The following is a 23199-nucleotide window of genomic DNA, read 5'->3' as shown; positions in this document are numbered from 1 at the left end:
GGAAATGGATATAAATGCAATACAATATGATATTCAGAATTTTGAAATTGTTTTTCAAAAATTTTAAAAGTAGAGATATCAGAACTGCAAATCATCCAATTTTAAAATCATGCATCAGATTAAAATCTGAGAAATTTTTTGAAATATTTTTTAAGTTACCCTCTCAAGTGAATTTAAATAAGATTTTCTGTTTGCCAGGTTTATAAAATGTATACTAAAAATGAGATATAAAGGAACTACTTGATTTTTAAAAGGAAAGTAGCTTTTACTGGAGAATACATATAAGGAATTGTCAGCCTCTTTGCCATGATCTGGGACTTGTTGATAAAGGTAATCTTTATCAGTCAAACCCTAAGCATCATAAATCTGATTATAGCACTAGAAAGACAAAGTAATCAGGAAGCACTACTGGAAACTAGTCTTTACTCCAAAAAAATGTACTGAGTTGCAAAATGAACAGATAGACCCAGATTCAGTTGAATGATTGGTGCCATTTCTCAAAAAAGAGAGAAGTAGTCTCCCAGTTCTAAGGGCTGGCCTTAATATTGATAAGACCATCCTAAGAAAGTATGCCATAGGCCACAGTGGTTTATAGCTTTAATTAGTTTTTTATCTATGGGTTTTTTATTCACTACTGATGGTAAGGTACTTCTTAAATGCTCCAGGCCCAAAAATATTTAATATAATCTTTTAAGAATTATGTGCAATGAGGGTAAAGGTCAGCATAGAAAATAAGTAAAGAAGCTACTGCATTTAATAAGTTAAAATTCTGTATTATGTCTTTGCCCAGGTGTTCCGTGGAAATGTTGATAACAACACACCCTATGCTAACTCGTTCACACCCCCCATAAAAGCTCAGTATGTAAGACTCTATCCCCAAGTTTGTCGAAGGCACTGCACTCTGCGAATGGAACTTCTTGGCTGTGAACTATCTGGTGAGTCTCATATTACCTCTTTCTGTACTGTCTTTAAAGAAAATAAAAAGCACATTTGTATGTAGTCTGCTACTAACCTATAGCTTTCCAAATACCCATGGAAATTAATTTCTGCTTCAAAATGTCCAGGGCATGTTTCAGTCAGCTTGCCACTTATGCATAAAATAAACAAGTTCAAAAGCATGTTATAGAATAGAATTAGTATAGAAATAGTAATGTATTTTGTGGAGTGGCCAAATAAAGTACAAACAATCCTCACGGGAAACTTGTCAAATTTGGATGTATCTCATTGTTTTGGGTAGAAACGGTGATTCATGTTTTGTGACAGGAGTTCAGCATAAAATGGAATCTGTCTGACCTCATAAATTACAGTTAAGTTTACAGTATATGGTACAGGAAAGTAAGCTTTGTCGTTGTCTACCTACCATAAGAACTTGGTGCTTTTTTCTTCTTTTAGATTTTATAAAACATGTAAATTTATCATTCCTCCCTAGGGAACAATACTTCAATACCAAGATTGCTACTATAAATTTATTCTGGGATCATTCTTAGCTAGCAACCTGATTATTGTACAAATAGTGGTTATCCAGCTCGAGAATAATCTATCAAAGGACTCAGCTTTAAGTAATTCTCGTCCTCTGGGAACATCAATACTAGACATAAAGATGAAGACTTAATGCGTAGATCTAACAGTGGTCCTATTTCATTATAGATAGATTCTGAACAAAATATAAAATCTTCTAGAGGTACTTCACTGTTCTATATTTTTAGTGGTTGTTCTTATGTTTCTAGCCTCAAACTTTTCCTATATTTGCCACAGAAGCACCAAATTATTTTGTTCAAGCAACTGAGAAGAAAATTTGAAGTTCATGTGTGTTCACTTCTTAGCATAACCTCAAAAATGTGGAAAAATATTTATCAACTTAAAACAATACCTTTTGAGAAAATAGGAAATTAAGTCCTTGGAAAGAGACAACTGTGTGGTTTGATTGATCTATTAAAGTGCATACTTTATATCCATTTCACTTCTTAGTTTTATTTGTGATACCTAAAAAGGGAATGTTTTTATTTTATCTTGAGATGGTACCTCTATAAGTTTGCCAGGATGATGTCAAACTCACAATCTTCCTGCTTCAGCCTCCTCGGTAGCTGGGATTACAGGAGTAAGCCACCACACCAGGCTAGGGAATAATTTTTAAACAAATAAAAAGTAGCACTAAAATGTGAACAATTTTTAATTACATTTCATATTCTATATCTGCATATTTTATGAAGCAACCAATACACAGCTTTAGTGCAATTAATTATTCTAACAGATTTTTTTTTCTTATTTGGTAATTTCAGTCAGTTTATTGGCTGTCAGTAAATCTTTGAATCATTGCTGTATAGTGTTTGTGTTGCATGTCACTATATCACCAGAGGCCAGTGCCATCTCTAAGCCATTCATCATAAAGTAATCAGGGGGAAGCCTCAATATGATGAGGTTCACTATAAGCCCTGTGGTTTTTAGTTGCTCAACATCACCTTCCCCAATTTTTCAGTCTTCTGATTCATGAGGATCAGTCTCTCGTACATGGCATGGATACACCCCTAAGGTGTAAATATACTTTACTTTCAAGTTTGACAAGAGGTTACACCTGACACTTTACAGATTTTGTTTTCTGAAATAGAAGTAATGCTCTACTTTCCAAGTCTGCAAATTGATTTTGAACTTGCATGCAGAGAATAATACCTCGCAGTGGTTGTTTTTAAAAACTAGAGCATTTTACTATAGAAATAACCAGTTTCCGTGTTAATACCTTAATTTGCTCAGCTGCTGTTCACACTGGCAAAAGAGTTAATTATTTTTATGTGCATGAAAATAATACAAAATTGGAATTTGTGATAGAGGGTATATTGGCAGAGAAGTTAGCTGTAATACTTGGAAATAAATACACACATAAAAACCCAAACTATTTTCTTTAGTGGAATGCAATGCTGTAAATTCCTTTTGTTGTTGTTGTTGTTGTTTGCTTTTTGCAATAAATTGTCATACAACCTTTAACCCTGTCAAGAAGATCAGTAGTTAATCTCTTTGTAGACCCTTAAAAATAACAACTTTTAAATTATCTGAAAGAGATATGACTTATGTGTTTGGAATAAAATAGACCAGACCATAATTAGAGGAATGAAACTCAATTACTTATTCTTTAAGCAAATAATTACTCAGCATTTCAGCCTGCTAAGAACTATACAATAGAATGAGTATGAATTTAATTTTATGACTAAGAAGAATTAGTCAAAGGCATTCTTTTTCTATATAATCCCTAAACTGGTATTCTATATAAGAGAAGGGGAGAAAACAACTACTTTTATTTTCCCTTGTATCTATGACAACTAACATTTTATAAAGACTTAGGAAACAGTGGTGGGGTGGGGGCGTGGATAGAAATCTAACCAAAATCTTTATAGCAGACAATGCAAGTTACTTTAGAACTAGATAAGCAGCATGCCAACAGGGGTGTTAAGACTTTATAAAATTTTTGAGAGTTGTTATGATATTTTTCTCACTCAAATTTTGCTTTTAGCTATTAGTGCTATCTTTACCATAGGACTCAGGATGTATTCCTCCTTACCAAGACTCCTGTAAAGATAACAACCCTCCATGCCATTTTTTTGTCATGGTTGGGAAGGATAGGACATTCCTAGGCAGCGGAGGTCAAGACAAAATTGGAGGAGACCCAAGGAAGACAAGTGACCTAGATTGACCAGGACAGAAGACAGTTGGTTGTGCTTAAGAATTATCAATGAAGAATTCTAAACCAATCTCTCAGCGCTTAGACATAAAATGGCCTAGTTCTAGCAACTTCAGTCAGTCACAGGATCATTATTAGTACTCATTAATAAACTGATATTTGGAGACTTTTAACATTGTTTTTTGTTGGAATAAGTTTTATGGAAATAGTAAAAATAGCCAACCCTTACTAAATGCTACGTGTGCCAGTAATGCTTATAAGTTTCATGTTTATTAACTAATTTCTTTGAACACTTCTTGAGGTAGTTTCTATTATTATCACCATTTTACAGATGACAAAACTGAAAGTGGCTAAATAATAAAAATACAAGACCACTCAGCCAGTAAGTGGGGGAACAGTAGAATATACGAAGAAGGTATCAGATTGGATAAGTCAGTTCTTTTATCTTTGCTTCCTTGGTCAAACTTACTTTGTGAATATCTTGGCTAAATTATAACAATTTGACTTAAGAAAGCCTCAGTCACTAGCTAAAGATGATTGAATCATGCTTCCTATTACAAACTCTGTAAATAAAATTTTGTCAGTCATAGTTTGAGATTGGGAAATTATGTGTGTGTATATGTATACACACACACACACACACACACACACACACATATATATATATATACACACACACACAAACATTCTTAATTGGTGGAGAAACATAAATTTTGTACCACATCAATCTGGAAAATGTGGTAGATTTGAGAATCTTCCAAGAATATTCTAACAGTAAAATTTATTAAGTATGATTGAAATGTTAGCACTTATAAAAAGATGTGTCTAGTAATGGCTTTTACTAGAATTTGCTTATTTTCTTTTGTTATCTCATTTACTAGTTTATATTCCATATTGTACAAGCTAAACATTGAGTAAATATGAGTTTCCTGTCTTGGGGTAGAAACCATATTGGTACAGTATGAATCAGTGGTGAAAATTAGGAAATATTTCTTAGACAACAAAATGCTGTCCAGTTCAGAATATAACAGCAGAACAGTTTGTGGAAATGATTTTGTACTGGGGGAATTTTCATTTGCAGTATTATGAAAACAAATAAAAGAAAACCGAATATACTTTATAAGAAAATGTCCCATTTTTAAAGACACAATGAAACTGTTGAAAACCAGGGAACAGTCACAAGGCTTCCAGTACTGAGACAGGAGAGAGCATTTCAGCATTGTTTTCATTTTGCAAAATCATCTATCACACAAAAGTAGTTCGAATTGTCTGTCTTATTTTCAATTTTTCCAAAATATATTCAGACAAAATAGCCTGAATTGGCTATCTTGTTTTTCTATTTTGTTCTAGATTTGTTTCTGATTATGGCCCTTTTTTTTTTTTAATTTAGATGCTCTCTCTTTGGAGGAATGAATAGCATTATGTTTAATCTTCTCTTGCCTATCGAAAATGAGTGCAGAAAAGCTACAGGATGACAAATAATTTTTTCTCACAGAGCCTTTATCATTTTCTTTCAGGCTGTTCTGAGCCTTTGGGGATGAAATCAGGACACATACAAGACTATCAGATCACTGCCTCCAGCATCTTCAGAACACTCAACATGGACATGTTTACTTGGGAACCCAGGAAAGCTCGGCTGGACAAGCAAGGCAAAGTGAATGCCTGGACCTCTGGCCACAATGACCAGTCACAATGGTTACAGGTAACATTTTTAAGTTGTTTCACCACCCACGGTCCCCTGCCTTACAAGATTTGCTGTTGGTTAAGTGACTATTGAAGTCATCACATTCACACAATTTTAAGTGTGCCTTTGTTTGACTTTGGCTTACCTAAATTGGTAAAACAAAAATTCCTTATAAAGTCATGTCCCTGGACTATTTTCACTCTGGTGTTGACTTATATATGCTATCAGGTTGATATTGCAGACTGTAGCAGATGGCAGAGCTTCTGCATTAACTTGCATCTTTTTGAATGCTTTGTGTTAATACTGATTTTGAAAGTTTGATGGCAGGAATCCAAAGGACATTGAAATCATGTCACTGACATGCAGTAGTCTCATAGTATCACTACTCATGACATATTAGCTCTTTACCTGTGACTGCTAGGCAATGGAGCAATTTTATTATACTCACCCGACAGAACTTGCTTATAAAAGGAAAGCATAGATTCCACAGAGTCATTCTATCATTTGCACATGACATGAGTTGACAGTGCTTTTTAAAACAACCTTGAAATGCACTCATTTGTGTAGTAATTTTGAGTGTGCATGGAATTTTTTAATGTCTCCTGTGGCAAAGAGAGAGAGAGAGAGATCAATTTTATAATCACTTTTCTTGCTAGAACTGAGTTCAAATCTTTTTTATTGTTATGCAATATGCATGAGTTCAAAATTTGTGATAATTATTGTATGCCTGGAAATTGTTAATTTTTTTAAAATAGCAAATACTACCCCTCTACAAGTCACATTTGCTAAATCTGAAACTAATTTAATCAGGTCACCTGAAATTTGCAATAGTCCCTTTTCAAGTCTTTTCACTTGGTTTTACTTTTTTTTTAAGTGGAACAAGAAATATTCACTGTTTCCCTTCTTTCCCTTTATATTCTTCATGGATTTTTATTTATCTGCAGTTATATCAAACCCTTATGTTAGCTATCACACATTGTGTATTATTATGCATGTATTACTGTTTTGAAAGTAGGAAGTATTTTTTTGTCTTTCTAGCACCCAACCTGATATCTTTGTCTTGCATGTAGCAGTGTTTATTAAATTAAGTCATTTGCTTCACAAATGTTTATTCATGATGCACCCATGCAGCACCAAATGATAAATAATGAAGACACACAAGCCAGCAACAACTCTGTTCCTGCTCTTTAAATGTATATCTTAAAATCTATCTTTACTTGACTTATATGACACCAGACTTTGTTTTCCTCCTAGCTGATGTTTCCCAGTGTTCTTTACAGGCCACACTGTTACCCTCCTGCTGATGTCTCTTTCACTAACTCTATCAACTCAGATTAACATTTGTAGAAAATCCTGGCAATTTCAATTACTATATAGAGGATTCAAGTGCTCTAAATCACTTCTTGTCATCCCCACTGTCATGTCATAATCTGTACAACCAACCTTTCACTTGGGTTTCTGCTAAAGTCTCTTAATCAGCTTTCTTGTTTCTGATGTGAGTCCTTTAAAAAAAAATCTATTTCTGGAGCTGTAACTACTGTGTGTGTGTGTGTGTGTGTGTGTGTGTGTGTGTGTCTGATATGAAAATATTACACTTATTCCCTTATTTAAAAATCTATCAAATAATTTCTTTCAGCCTCAGAATAAAGTACAGATTCCTTAATGTAGTCTAAAAGTCTTTGCATGACTTGGCCCCATTTCATCTTTATGATAGTCTTAAATTCACTTTAGTTTCTCAAAGGAAACACTATCTGTCTCTTCCCATTCTTTCATAAATCCTCTTCCTAGAGGAAAAGAATAGGGAGAGCACTTTGGATCTACCTTTCTCTGTGATGGTTTAGCTGCCAGCTGCATCCTACCCACATCTGATTTAGATCCCTTCTCATATACCATGGTCTCTCTTTATCCTTGGGGGATATACTCCAAGATTCCCAGTGGATCTCTGAATCCATGGGTAATACTGAACCCTACATATACTTTCTTTATTTTCCTATGTGAGCTGTAGCATTGCCAAAAATTACCAGAGTTAGTTTGTCCTTATGCCACAGTGCCACCTTTACATTATTACTCCCAAGCTTTTAGGTCAGTATTGAGTAAAATAAGGGTCACTTGAACACAATCATTTAAATATTGTGTCAGTCACTCTATAACCAAGATGGCTGCTAATGGATCTGTGGGCAGGTAGGGGTTGGATACACTGGACAAGGAGATGACTTACATCCTGAGCAGGACAGGACTGAACAGCATAGTATTTCATCACAGTACCCAGAATGGAATGCCATTTAATTTTGGAAATTTCCATTTAATATTTTCAAACCAAGGTTGACTGTGTAACTAATACTGTGGAAAGTGAAGCCAGGGATAAGGAAGACTGCTGAATTCATGCATTCTCCATAATTTTCTCACAGCAACATCATGACACTGTATTAAAAATTGTGTTTTTGCCCTAGTTCATTTGCTTTAGGAGGACTAGGACATTGCCTGTATTGTTTACTTTCTCAACTTGTTGTCCAGTACCTAACCAAATACTTGAAGCAATATATGACATGTTGTAGGTACTCCTTAAAGATTTGTTGACTTAGTGAGTGACTGATTATTTCATAGAATAATTCAAGATGCATATTTGGGACTACAGAGTACATAAGTTTGAGTCCCCAACTGTCACATATTTTCCCATTTCTTTTTTTGGTACTAGGGATAGAACCCAGAGCCTCACACATACTATGCAAACATTCCAACCCTGAGCTACACCCCCAGCTCAATATTCTCAAAATTTAAAATGACATGTACAAAAGAAATCTGAATTATTGTATCAAAAGCAGTCATTTTAATACAACAGCTAAATTTTAATAATACATAACCTTTTGAGTTTTTACTATGAAGAAATCATGAAAAAAAATCTTCCATTTGTTAGACTTGACAATGGTAAAGTTAAACTTCTTTGTTGCTATCATTTATTTTTAAATTGTAAATATTCAAGTCATATTTTATGCTAACTTGGTATAGCTAATATTATTTGTGAGTCTCAATGCCTTCTGGAATAAGACAAAACATTTTACACTCCAAAAGTAACTCAGGCTGGTAGACTAGACGTATCCACATAAAGCAATTGCCAGTGGCAAATTTTCTTGATAAAGATAAAAATAAAACAAATATTTTACATGAATCAGGGTGTGATATTTTTCATTGCAAACCCTCTATCCATCACCATGTTTCAGATGGCTTTTCAACTGTCTCTTTAAAGTCTCTTGCCTGCTGGAATCGATTCATCCTGCTGATGACAGATTTTCTGTCAATTCAAGGACCAGTTCTTCCAGTAGATGTCTAATTTTTGTTGTGTCAAACATATTCAGACTCCTCAAGGCAAATTAAATTGACATCTTTCTTTTTAATTTATTTTTTTTCTGACTTCATGCAAGAAAAAGCTCCAGTATTGTGACTATTTTTAGTATTTTCCCCTCAGGAGAATATAATCTGCTCAACTGCATTGTTGGCATTAGTGCTTGTTAGTGTCTTTGTTAAAAATAAGATTAATATTTTTATAGATAACAATGCATAGGGTGATTTTGTTTGGGAGCTGCTGATATAGAGATCAATTTTTATTGCTAATTGAGGTTTTTGGAGTTATAAATTTAGTTATATTTTTAAATACACTCTTCAGAAGAAAAGACATTTCTGTCATTTAAATTCCTTTCCTTCATTATTAATTTCTTACTGATTGATTTTTAAGAAATTTCTTCCATATAACAACTATACATGTGACCCTTTGTTATTTCAGTTTAATGTGTCTGACAAAACCTAATCAAATAGTTCTGCAGATATATTTTTGTAAATGAAGCCTTCATATACTCTTACACCTAACTGACATATTTGAAGGAATCATTATTTTAGTTTTGGTTTGGGGTTTTACTGTTTTGTTCTTTTTTTTAACTCCCACTTACTCACAAATCATTTTAACATTTCTAACATTGTATACTCGTTACAACTCTAGTATTTCTTCCAGTCTCTTCTATAAAGTTAAAGGCTACTGTGTAATTTTTAAAAACTGTACCAGCCAGGCACAGTGGTGCTTGGGAGGCTGAGATTGGAGAATTAAAAGTTCAAAGCCAGCCTCAACAACTTAACAAAACCCTGTTTCAAAATGTAAAAAATAAAAAGGACTGAGAGTGTAGTTCAGTGGTAAAGTGCCCCTGGGTTAAATCCCTAGTGCCAAAAAAAGAATTGGGCATATGGAACTTATTAGCTTCCCCGAGTTACTGTTAGTCATAAAAGTGTTATGCTACTTCTATCTGAACTTGTTAAAAATGTATCACATCCACAGCAGTCCTAGATGAGGCATTTTTCAGAACTCTGAAAGAATGTTGTTCTATCACTGTGATGTTTATGATGTCCTCCAAAACATTAAAACTCAACCAAAACTTTTAGCCAAAAGCCATACAATGTGTTTTCCAAAAGCTTCCTAAAACTTAAAATTTCAGTTTCTGCCTCTCAAAAATCTTATCAACATTTAAATTGGAAAAATACTAAGTCATTCATTCCTGACTCATGGCTGGATATCCCCAACACATTATTGGATTAGATTTTAAACCTTGTTATAAAAATAAAGTGACATTTCACTTACAGAGATTTTTTAGGATCAAACTATTGGCTTCTCTGGTTACTTTCTTTGTAAAGAAGCTTGGAATTGTGTCAGATTGCTATATGGATTAAATAAGCTCATGGTATATGTATCCAGTACTGGGAAGTCCTTTCTTTCTCTTCTGGTGGTTTGGGTAACTTTAGGATGAAAACATTTAATACCACCAATTAAGAATGCAAATGTGTGTGTGTGTGTGTGTGTGTACTCTTCAATTCAAAATGGAATTTCCAATAAAACAATAAAATGCAAAGCATTATATTAGTGGATAGGCTTCAAAGAGCCGATAATGTAGATAAATTACCTAAATTGACATTAGTGTGCCACACATGGTGGCACACTCCTGCAATCCCAGTTACTTAGGAGGCGGAAGCAGGAGAGTCACAGGTTGGGGGCCAGACTTGGTGACCTAGTAAAACCTTGTCTCAAAGAAAAAATAAGAAGGAGCTAGGGAGGTAGTATAGTGATAGAGTACCCCTGGGTTAAATCACCAGTATCACACACACACACACACACACATACACAGACACAAAAAAAGCCATGGCATTGGTAAACAAAATATTTGAAATGTATTTATCTGGTAGTATCAGATTTTTTAAACTTCTTTACCTGGAAGTAGTAATAATAGATATTAATAATTTAAAATGAGTATTTCCAATTTACCATTACCATTTACCAATCTTCTCTACTGAAACTCTGATCTTACTAGAATGGTTAAGTGTTTTATATTCACTACCACTGACTTAACAGATTCAGTAAATTCTTCCTTCATTTATGCTTAGAGTAAACAAACCGATCAAAATTAATTATGAAATTAAGATGTTTAATGGAATTCTGTCAGAAAGAGGGGCATCACTTGTGATTATCTCATAAATCATGAAGAAATACACTAATGTATTTTGGTGTGGTGCATGAAGTTAAACAAGGACATTCTAAGAATGAACCTGGATTGATTAAAAACTTATTTTAAAATAAGACATCTTAACGTTTTTCACAGTGCATACACTTTGTATGCATTCACTGTCTCATTGGTGATGACTATGGAAAATGGAAAATCACTGTCCATAAATAAATCTAGTAAAATTTCACAGAGAGTAACAATACAAATGACCATCAGGAAGCAAATGTCACAGTGTAACCTAGGAAATGGCCTTTTGGTCTATTTCACAGGACATTTGTTAATTTAAGGTAGTCTACATAGTATTTCAATCAAATTAGTAGAATTAATAGAGTTGTTAGACTGCACATTTTATGTTGACCTTTGTCAAAATTGCATCTAACCTCACAGAGCCTCATTTCAATACTAATTTTGTGGAATCGTGAAGGAAAGCAATTGAATTCAACTTTCAAATTAAATAAGCCTTATTTAATTTTAGTTCATTTCAAAATTGTAAAAGGGAATATTCTAGCCACAAAATTCACAAATCTTTAAAAAGCCACTGACTTCCCTTTCCCTATTTACTATTTATTTACAGGGCAGTTGAATGAAAGTTTTTCAAGGATCAAGTGACCACTAGGCCTCTAGGAATTATTTGTCAATGTGAAGGATTATTCTCAAGTATTTTCATAGAGAGTAAACAGTAAGCTATGTGAAAGATCGCCTATAAAGAAGTTCTGAAAGAGATCAAGCAGTGCACCTTATTTTGTGCACTTTATTCCCTGCTTTCATAATGTTGATATATTCTGAATGACACTAAATGAATCAAAGAATGCCCCTGCCATACATAGACTATAAATCATCCTTAAAGTTTTATCATAATTTTATGCTGTCAAAGGGAGTCTCTACTATCTAATTCAAAAATATATCTTTTAATAAACAAAACAAAATGGAGTAGGATATTTGTGTAGAAATACTTAGCGGGCAAAGAAAAGTTCAGCCAGGAATAATGTACTATACTGAGATCATAATTTGAAATCCAGATATATGGATTGGACAGCAGATAAATCACATCAATATTCTGGGACTCAGCTTTTTCTTGTTGTTATTTTAAAGATGCAGACATTACAAAAGATATCACCTCCAGGTATACCTTCTGCTTTTAAAAACTCTCACATCTCTAGTATCTAGTGTCTATAAAATTCTAGTACCTATATGATAGTTGACTAAATCTAAAGAAATAAAAATTATAAGGACAACCAACTTATTTCTCCATAATGAAATCTAAGCATGAAGTTAACAAAAAGACACCATAATTAGTGATTGGCACAGAAATAGCCACCTAACTTTAGAAATGTTAACTTCAGAAATGGATGTAATTTCTGATATGTAGCTTTTACCTCCCCATCAGTTCAAATTTTTGGTCATTTGTGTGTTATATCTCTTCAAGAATAGCTCTTTTACACTTGGAAAAATGAGAAATTATGTCCCATTTGATTCAAATGTATGATATGTCAAGATCATTGTATTGTCATGAGCAACTAATAAAAAAAGAATACCTCTTTTAAAAACTCCCTAAGACTGGGAAAGAAGACATATATGCCATTATTAAGTACCAATACACAAACAAATATAGAAAATCATGAAAAATATTTGAAGGAGACCATCATGGTAACAGGAAAAAGATTAAGTTTTGATAAAATGGTGCAGCCTTGGAAAGATAAGCCTGGTGGTACATAAAAATTGGGTGGAATCCTTGTGGATCAGAAGTTATTTTGAGTGACTTCATAATTTTTTAATTTAAATAAATATATTTGAGGCATCTGCTCCAACAAAATACAATGCCAGTTGCAAGGTACACAAAGTCATATTCAACATTGTGTTTACCTGCATGTATGGTTACTGATGCCCTACTTTTTATAGATTCAACATTGAAAAAGCAATAAACAGAAATAAGGGAAGTTGGATGGTTCTGTTTAGAAGCAGTATTTGAAACCACTGAAAAACTGAACAGCAGAATTTGTATATGCACAGCAGGCCCATCCAGGCTTTTATGATCATGAGCATTAAATGACTTCTGATTTCTTTGTGGGCAAATGATTATTTATTTGTTGCATATCAGTTACTTTTGCACTAACAAAATATGTTTCCAAGAATGATAACTGTTCTCTTATAAAAATATGAATTAAAGAAATATGCCAGTGAGTAAAAATTAGAATTTGGTAATACCCTTTTAAATAAGATGAACGTTTTGTAAAGACTCTCAAAGAAAACTGGAATAAATTTTGATCGGATCTCATTGTCTTTAAAGTAGCCCTCAAAGTTAGCTAACTTATGTTTGTTTCATAATGAGGTCATGGAGTCATAGAAGCTTGCTAAAAATTGCATGGCCAGGATATAGTGGAAAGAGGAAAACACAAGCTAAGTAGCTGGTGTGATAATTTTTACCACAATCTTTATTAGACCAGTTAGTGAGTGGCATGACTAATTGCTTCAGGATTTCCATTGGATTAGGGATCCCTTCTATTGCCAAATCCTAGTCAATGCAGTTCCAGCCACTTACCCTGTCTTGGATGAGAGCAACTGGTATATCTGCAGCTCCTACTGGTCAACTAATTTGTGGTTTCCTATTATAAAATTTAACCTTTACAGCATTACTCAACATTGAATACCTACACAATATTAAATATTTGAAAAATGAGAAATGCAATTTATTTTTATTTTTATTTTTTTGATACTGCAGATTGAACCCAGTGGTACTTTACCACTGATAACATTCCCAGTCCTTTTTATTTATTATTTTGAGACAGGGTTTTGCTAAGTCGCTGAGGGTATGGGCTCAAACTTGTGAGCCTCTTGTCTCAGCCTGCTAATTCACTGAGATTATAAGCACATGCCACCCTGTCCAGCCCAATTCCACTTTTTTTTATTTAAAATAAAACAAATAAAAAACAGGAGGAGAAATTTTAATATTTCCTTCCTACAACCCAGTATTGTGCCTATTGTGCCTATTGATCTGTCTGGCAGTCTTAATAATGGTTAAACTCACCTGGTTCCTATGCATTGCTTTGTCCTAGAGACCTTCGTAATTTTTCCTTAAAGCCAGCAATTCTGTAACGAATAGGTAATTCACTTTTGCTTATATTCAGTATTATAGATATCTCTCATTCATAAAGTATTTGTTAGCTAATGTCAAACTAAAATAATTTATTTATACCAAATATTGCATTCATTATCTATTTATTAATAAATTAATATTTCTGTTGAGGAAACGTGGCACAGTGAAGCAACTATTAAATCTCTTCTGTCTCATTTGTTTTATACTGCTGTCACAGTTCACCTGCATGGTACATATCCTGAGAACTGTAAGTCCGCATACCATGTCCTTTCTTGCACTAACCTGTGGTCACATTCTTCTCTGAGATCCTTTAAGATGTGGCTAAGCTCACATCTATTTGCCTACAGGTCCCAGTTAATCACTTTTGGAAATCAATTTATATTTTAGAACAAAAATAGATATGCATTTCTTTGATCAGGTGATATTGCCACCTCAGTACCAAGGCAGAACAAGGTTTCCCTGACTCATTAGTTAGGTTCTTTGCCCAGGATTAGCCTCTGATTCTTATCTCCATGGAAGTTTCAGACCCTGTCTGTCTCTTGAGGGGCCAACCTGATGTCTGTCACCTTGACAAGGCTTTCTCAGCATGTCTGGAGGCAATTTGCTGCCATCTTGACTCCATGTTAGGCTCTCCTCCCCTCTGCTCTTTTGGTTCTGGTCCTTGCCGTGACTCTAAGCTGTTCCTCAGTATTCACAATTTCTATTTTCCAGACACTCCTTTTCTTCATATAGTTTCGCTACCAGAATAGAGTCCTCCTGAGCACAACCGCCCCTATAGTTTTCAAAATGATCTTTTTCCTAATCTAATTATGAACTGATAAGGTTGGAATTAGACATATCACTCTAAAAATGCAATATTCCAAAATAAATTAGGTTCTCTTTCTCCCCAAATAATTAATTTTATCAACATTTCCCAAAATATATCTTGAAAAGCATTGCTTCCATAAGGTGCTTCCAAAAAGAAAAAGTTCAATGTGGAAATAAATTTGGTAAATTCTTCATCTTTTCTTATTACTATTGCACATGTGTATTAACATAGTAAAGACTCCCAGGAATGCTATAAGGAAGTGATTTGTTTAACTTTATTTTACTTAGTGACTTTTAAACTTATTTCATCAGGAAGTACTTTTTAAAAATAGCCACCTTAATATCCCCAGGAACTACTTCGTAATATGCGGTATTAATTGAATTGCATTTCTCTAACACTTTCTTCTTTTCAATGGGCTTTTATACTAATTTTCTTTAGTGTATATTTTAAATAATCTGGATACAATATCACCATTTGTGTAAGGTATTCTTTCTCAATTATGATAAAACAATTTTCAGAGATTACCTGATTTTATTCTTTAAACAAGAAAACTTGGTCCCCAAATCCAGTTTCTCTCTCTTCCATCTAGTACCTCTTTTTCCATGGTTATGTCTGACCCCATGTAGGATGGATATGACATTAGCAACTTTCTTTTTTAATCAACATGATTTTCTTCATTATGATATGAAAAATACATGTATTTAAAAAATGAGTTTTCAATTCACTGCTTTCTGCAGTTTTTTATTATAGACCCTCTCAATATCAAACAAGGTTATCAATTCTAGGTCTATATCTGTATTTAAAATTGCCTAATGGATTCAAAGAACAATTTTCATTCGTTTTTTTGAAAAATGGTACATAACCTAAAGTTAGCCTAGACATAACTGAAGAATAGCGAACCCCTGTCATGAGTTAAGTGTGCCATCTACATTGACTTCTCTAAGTTGTTTTTGTTTTTTGATAGTACATTTCTATGTGCTAGGTAACAGGAATTGTAAATTATGAAAAGGCCATTGTTTTTGTTTTTCTTAGTAGATAATCCACATTTAACAAGTCAAACTGTAGCCTCTTGTTCCATGTATATTCTCATCTGCTTGCTCAGTGTCTTTTGAATCCGAAAATTTTAAAGACAGGAATATACAAGTATACTTCCACTTAGTAGAACAGGTTCGTGTACCTGACTATGTTCTCTATGCTATTAAAATTTGTCAAAAAAAGCTTATGGAAGGTTATCCAACAAAGATATCTAATATGATAAAAGAGAAAAAAATAAGAGATATTTACTGAGAGCCGTTATTATTGCTTTTCTAGTAATATCATATTCTATCGTTTTATAATACAAAATAAAATATAATGATAAATTCATTGAAAATTGTATTAATTATCATTGTGGAATTATACTTGATTATTATTGCCATTGTATATGCAGCATAATTAGCAAAAACACATAGGCTTAAGAGGATTTAGGATAAAAGCAAACAATAAAAGCAAATGTAATTAAGCATTATTCTTGTTAAACGCTGAGTCACCTTTCTCACCTCTACCAGCATCCTACCATCTCTTAGGGGTGCAGCCTTTGTTTCTTTCAAGAAAAGTACTGTGAAGTTTAATCCCCAGTGCTGTGGGATTTGATGAACCTTCATGAGTGCCACAGGACCCATCTGCTCTGTTAGGCATATGCCTGACGATGTGGGAGGAGCTGTAATACAGCATAATGGATCTAAGAGTACTTTAGAATGTAACACTAAATATATATGCATATGTTTTCTACAGCTGCCTCAAACTCTGTAATGGGAAATAGGGAAAATTCTAAAAATAAAACAGCTTTAAAGCTCTCAATGGGGGAAAGAAACCCATACTACCAGCTGCTGTATCTTCTCGCATCTTGGGTGTCAAAGTCATTTACTCAAAGTATGGTTGGGAGACCTTCTGCCTTGGACTCAGCTGCATGGGCTTACTGAAAACATAGATTTTGAATTCTATTTTCCAAGATTCTGATGTTTTGGGGTCTGGTTTGGGCAAGAAAATGTGCTTTTTGTACTAATATCATATCCTTAGATTTTTGTGCAAGGTGAAGTCTGAGAAAATAGGAACTATTTTGAGACAACAATTTGAATGGGGTTTGCTTATAAACATATTGCACTGAAAATTACTTGACTATGAATCTAATTGATATTTAGGGAAAGAGTACTGGAATACTCCAAATCAAAGAAATGTCATGGTAACAGGATGCTATCTTGGAAAATCCTGCCTTAGTTTGATCTGGTGTTTATTGAATAACTCTGAACAACATACCTTTATTTTCTTCTAATTCTGTAGGAAATAAAGTATATCAATGATACACATATAGAATCAGACATAAAATCCATGATAAAGTGGATCTGTATTGGATCTGCATTGATAGCTGTAATTCCAGTATTCTCTGACTAGGAAGTATGTGTGTGTGTGTGTGTGTGTGTGTGTTTATGTATAGTATAAATATCTTTTATATGGTATTAAGAAATTCAAATAGTTTACTAATTTGTTAGTCTTTTGACATCTCTGCTCATGTATATATGGATAGCTATATATATGAGCATATATATATCACATATTCCTAATTATGCCCATGAGTATTATCAATTTCTAAAGAGGCTTTGTGTAAAGTAGTTACATGATGCACATTGAAAGTTTGTTAAATAATATTTTCAAAAACTGTCAATCTGTATACATGTTATATAATAATTTTGAATACAATCTATCATAATGGTAAGAGTGTTAAATTATAACAGAACCATCTATGTTCAAATACTTTCTCCATCACTAGTTAGTTGTGTGACTATGTCAAGTGATTCCATCTGTTATGATCTCAATATTCTTATTTTCTAAGTAATAGTCTATAGTATTTTTCTTATAAGGTTATATTCACAATTAAGTGGATTATTGTTTATGAAGTACTTAAGAGATAATTGCTATAAAAATGTTATGTATTATTTTATTGATTAGAATAACTCAGTACCCAGTGAAACTATACATGGCTTTTTCTATCCTTTAAAGTTACCAGTTAAAAATGTAGGGAGCTTATTTAAATTTGAATTTCAGATAAATTATGTATAATTTTTAGTATAATGTTGTCCAAAATATTATAGGAAAAATACTTAGATTAAAATAAATTTTAGTTTATCTGAAATTCAAATTTAACTAGGAATCCCAAATTTCATTTACTAAATGCAGCAACCCTATTTTTACTCTGGCTCATTTGCTTTCTTTCCTTTGGTGTATCTTACTAAATGAAGTTACAATTCTGGTACAGTGGTGATTTTGGTCAGTAGATAATGATTTTTGTAGATTGCTTATCTGCTATTGTTTTGTGTTGTGCTTCTAAAAATAGATGAACAGATATTTGAAAAGTCCAATAAGTTTATTAACTTCCAAGTAAATGTGCTTTAAATTGACTTCCACTTCAAAATTCTTAATCTTCATTGTTTTCTTAGGCAAAATGAAGCTGCTAATTTTTTTATTCTAGCTTTTCTATGCATAATGGATTTCTGGTGATCAGATGAACCCTTTCAGAATGTATCACCTGGATTTATGTCTGGATCCAAAGGGTTCATCTGATCCCCTAGTCAGTCTCTCTCATTATATAAGAATTCTGTTCAGTATTTTCTAGCTCAGGAGTAGGTTGAAGTTGCCAGTAATGCCCTTGAGTGACTGACAGTTGGGATCTTGTGTTTACAGTTTGTAGAAATTGTACTAGATTACATTTAATTGTACTAGATTACATTTAAGATCCTCTAGTTGTTTGTTGTTTTGTTTTATTTTTCGATTTTAGTTCAGGGGATGCATTTGAACAACATATAGTCTTTAGGACTTGAACTCAAATCTTGATCTCTTTACCTACTAACTGTGTGATATTAAGAATGGTATTATATCCCTCAACATCAGTTGCTTCTTCTGGAAGATAAAACACGTGCCATTTCCATAGGCTGTTGGAAAATTGAACAGGTTCACGTAAATAATAAAATATTCTATATGATACCCAGAAGGGTGTGAGAGCCTGGGCAAGTTCTTTACCCCCACCTTTTCCTCACAAATAACACAGCTACTCTAGAGATTAACTAATTTTTACCCTAAATCCTATGGCTATATTCTGTTTACTCAAAAGACAAAGGTAAAGGAGGGAATAATGGATACTTTGCATCCCTAGCTTTGAATAATTTTATTTCACATATTCCAAATATTGACAGGACATATGGATTTTCCCCCAAATAGCTCTACTTAGTTATCAATGGAAAATGCTAATACTCACTGCCACCACCACCACCTTTATGCATTATCCATTGTTCTTTTTTTTTTTTTTCCAACAGCCTTATGGAAATGGCGTGTGTTGTATCTCCCAGAAGAAGGAACTGATGTTGAGGGATATAATACCATTCTTTATATATATATATATATATTTTATTGGTTGTTCAAAACATTACAAAGCTCTTGACATATCATATTTCATACATTAGATTCAAGTGGGTTATGAACTCCCATTTTTACCCCAATACAGATTGCAGAATCATATCGGTTACACATCCACATTTTTACATAATGCCATATTAGTAACTGTTGCAGAATACAACAGTTAATACCATTCTTAATATCACACAGTTAGTAGGTAAAGAGAGAGAGCAGGGGGGGAGGGAGGGAGGGAGGGAGAGAGAGAATTTTTTTAATATTTATTTTTTAGTTTTCAGTGGACACAACATCTTTTATTTTTTATGTGGTGCTGAGGTTCGAACCCAGCGCCCCGCGCATGCCAGGCAAGTGCGCTACTGCTTGAGCCCACATCCCCAGCCCTATTCATTGTTCTTTAAGCCCAGTATGTTCATCAGCTTTTCTTTGTTGTGATCACAAGACCTGATAAGAACAACTTAACAGAGGAAAGGTTTATTTTGAGCTCATGTTTTTAGAGGACCAGATATGATTGGCCAACTGCAATGTTCTGGGTCTAAGATGAGAGAGAAAATCATGGTAAAAGCATATATTGGAGGAAAGCTGCTCAGTCCATGGCAGCCAAAGAGCACAAAGAAAATGAGAAACGTGTCAGGGAAAAGATTTCATCACCAACAGCATGCCCCTAGTGACTTTACTTTTTCTAGCCATACCTACCTGCCTACAGTTAACATCCAGTAACCAATAAAATAGCAAATCCATCAGATGGATTAATCCTCTGATGAGTTTACATCTATCAAAAACTAATAATTTAACTTCTGAACATTCCTGCATTGCCTAACACATGAGCTTTTTCAAGGGTCAGCTCATATCCATCATATCCAAACCATAACACCCAGCTTTCCTTCTTCTGGAAGAGCACTTCCTTGTAGAAGGTATCCCAATCTAAAAGGTTAAGTATAAAGAGAGCTGCCAACATAATCATACACCCTGGGCCATACCTCTGTCCTTCAGTGGACAGTCAAGAGCTTCCAAGTGAAAGGATTTAATGGAGGCATCTTGTTGGAATTGTCATGGTGAAAGTGGAGGCAGTGGTAAGAGATATGTCTTTAAATGCATTTTATTTTGCATTTATAGAGCAAACATATCATGATTTATCATGAAAAGATTACTTAGAGAGGCTTTGTGGAGAATTGAAGGAGGAACCCAGAAGTCCCAGTCATATATGCCTTGAAGCCTACCCTTTGCCTTCAGGTGTAAAATTGGGAGACAGGTTGAAGACAGACTGGTCTTAATATTTCACATGAGAACTACTCAGGAGTAAGAAGCACACTTTCATTTTTCTGTGTTTATTATTCATATTAATTGACAACTTGTCCCTCATTTTCCAGATCATACTTACCAACAAGAGGTGAAGCATGCCTAATAATTAAGAAAAAATCATAGCAAAAAAAATTATGATTTAAGAAATTCTTACTACTGATTGTTTTGGTATTATTTTTATTTTTCTTTTCTTTTAGCCACATTGGTCTATGGAAGGAAATATAGTTTTAAAATCACAGTGTTGGGCTGGGGATGTGGCTCAAGCTGTAGCGTGCTCACCTGACATTCGCGCGGCACTGGGTTGGATCCTCAGTACCACATACAAATAAAGATGTTGTATCCGCTGAAAACTAAAAAAAAATATATTAAAAATTCTCTCTCTCTCTCTTTAAAAAAAATCACAGTTTTCTTCCTATTATTCTGTTCTTAGAAATAAAAACGCAGTACTTAAAAAATTCAATATATAAATAATATCAGGAATTAAAATGCTGATAAAGCTTAAATATAGAAAGTTAGAAATCTCTTTCAAAAGTTTATTCTTTGGGGTTTTAAAAATATGCTAAAATGTGTTTATATGAAACATAATTACGTTCATTTTCAAGGTGTTTTTTTAAATGGACCAAATAAATGAAAAACATATTATAGATATCTATCTTATTTCTGTCTCCTTTATAATTTGAAAAGTTTGCCTACTTCTTTATATGTTTAAAATGAAATAGAAGCAGCAGATAGGCTATTTTTTTTAGCAAACATGAAGTGAGAATTACTTTCTTTCTACTAGTTAACCACCAAATACATACAGAAGCACAAGAAAATGATGAGGTGAGTGGTGGCATTACACCAGCCAATTAGTGCTACTTTAGAGACAGATCTATCCAAGAACTTTCAAGTTTCAATCACAGTAGCCCAGTGGGCAGAAAGAAAAGTGTATTATATCCCCTGAACAAAAGTGATCTTAGGTCACTGCCTGTGAATAAGGTACATTTGTGCAAAAGTGCTCCTTTCTTCTGGTTGGACAAGTGATGCCAGAGCATGCCTTGGTGAGCAGACCCCGGGATATATTTTACCTGAATCTTGCAGTTGGGTACTCTTGTTCAGGATACAACCCACACAGCTGTACACTGCATCTCTGACATAACCTAAGATAAGATCCAGACAAACGGGAAGAGGAGCAAAACTTATTGCTTCAAGTTTAGCTTGATTTGTTTTTGAATGAGCTGGAGCCCAGCTAAGAGAGTAGTGAAATCATGGTCATGTAACTTTGGCCAAGTCTGTCATTGTCATCTTCTCTGCCAAAGACATTGATCTTTTATTTGACAAGCAGAAGTTAAAGTCAGTGAGGGGAAAAAGCAGTTTAATATGAGGGATGAGAACATTAGAGCAAATCAGCTCTAAATGAGACTAGTTTCCAAATAGAGCTAAGCTTTCACAACTTTGCAATTGTATTGTGCTGGAATCCTTCAAGTTCTTAGGGACTTTGGAATCACCCTTGTAAGAGTACTGAATGTAAGATGTCTTAAATATCTCAACCTACCTAATTGTTACTTGAGGCAATAAGGTATTGAACTCCAAAGAAATATTTTTCAATGTGGTGCTTAGATTACCTTAAAACCTGTTTCTGTTTCGTTAATTTATCTTAAATGTCTAAGATGATGGCCTGCCTTTTCTTGATCCCAGTTTCCTCTTTGAAGTAGAGGAAATATTCCACAAACAATAATACCTACCTTTCTTATTAATACTAGCCCATATCCACAGAAAGAAAATGTGATGTCTATAGTAGTGTAGTAAAATAGTAGCTAATCCAGAGACAGGAAAATAGTAGCTAATCCAGAGACAATCAAGAACGATCCTACAGATGAGAAACACTAAATCTACCTATGTTTATCCAAGAACCACACATGTTGTGATCTGTTGCCATCCTCAAGAGAGGATGTCATCATCGTTCAGGCTACTCAGGAAGGAAGCATCAGTGAGTAATAGTTTTCATATCAATATTTTTTTCTACCCTCTGAAGGTTTTTTTTTTTTTTAACACAAAACTTTCACGTTTTCAATGTAACCAAGATCACACATTACTCATTTAACAGATATGTATTGAATGAATTCAAGGTTAAGACTCTGGGTTCTGGAGTTATAGAAGAAACAAAAGGTTCTTATCTTTAAGTTTATAGCACATAAAATATTAAATTATGACTCTATTGGAACATATGGCAGAGGTCTGGTCTCAGGATCAGAGTAGGGCAAACATTAGTTGTGCCTCCACGTAGGAGAAAGAAGATAGAAAAAAAATAGTTCCAGAAGGAATAATATGTGTAGTCCTGGAAGTGTTATAAAGTGTCTGAAAAACTGGAAGAAGTTCAGTTCTTAACAATCTGAGAGAAATTTTTGGTGCACTAACCAATACACTCTGCATATCATATTATATAAAATGATAACATAATAGTAAAATGAAATTTAAAATACTTAATGTAAAAGTTGTACCAATGAATGGCCCTATTTTAAGAAGTATTCACATAAATATTTATTATGGATTAAATGAATCTAATTTTGAGATCATCATTTTAAAAATGTAACTGGTTTTATTTCTTAATCTAGCTAAGAGAAGTTAAAAATATATCCTTTAATATTAAAACTAAAAAAGTTTCTGTAATGAGAGTTGGAAAGA

General features: G+C 33.7%; 1 protein-coding gene across 2 annotated transcripts in view; it reads left to right on the top strand.

Annotated features, from left to right (window-relative positions):
* The window catches only part of Edil3 (EGF like repeats and discoidin domains 3), a 398880-nt gene that overhangs the window by 290604 nt on the left and 85077 nt on the right, over positions 1-23199 (top strand). For both annotated transcript variants that reach the window (XM_046428201.2, XM_046428193.2), the window contains 2 exons: positions 791-935; positions 5188-5372. In XM_046428201.2, the coding sequence (XP_046284157.1) occupies positions 791-935; positions 5188-5372 (330 nt within the window). The remainder of the gene's footprint in view (positions 1-790; positions 936-5187; positions 5373-23199) is intronic.

Source organism: Marmota monax, unplaced genomic scaffold (genome assembly GCF_021218885.2).
Source record: "Marmota monax isolate L192 unplaced genomic scaffold, Marmota_monax_Labrador192_F-V1.1 WCK01_AAM20220418_F8-fsc00018, whole genome shotgun sequence".
NCBI lineage: Eukaryota > Metazoa > Chordata > Mammalia > Rodentia > Sciuridae > Marmota > Marmota monax.
Note: the sequence above shows the minus strand (reverse complement) of the source record. Positions and strands in the feature narration are given on the sequence as shown.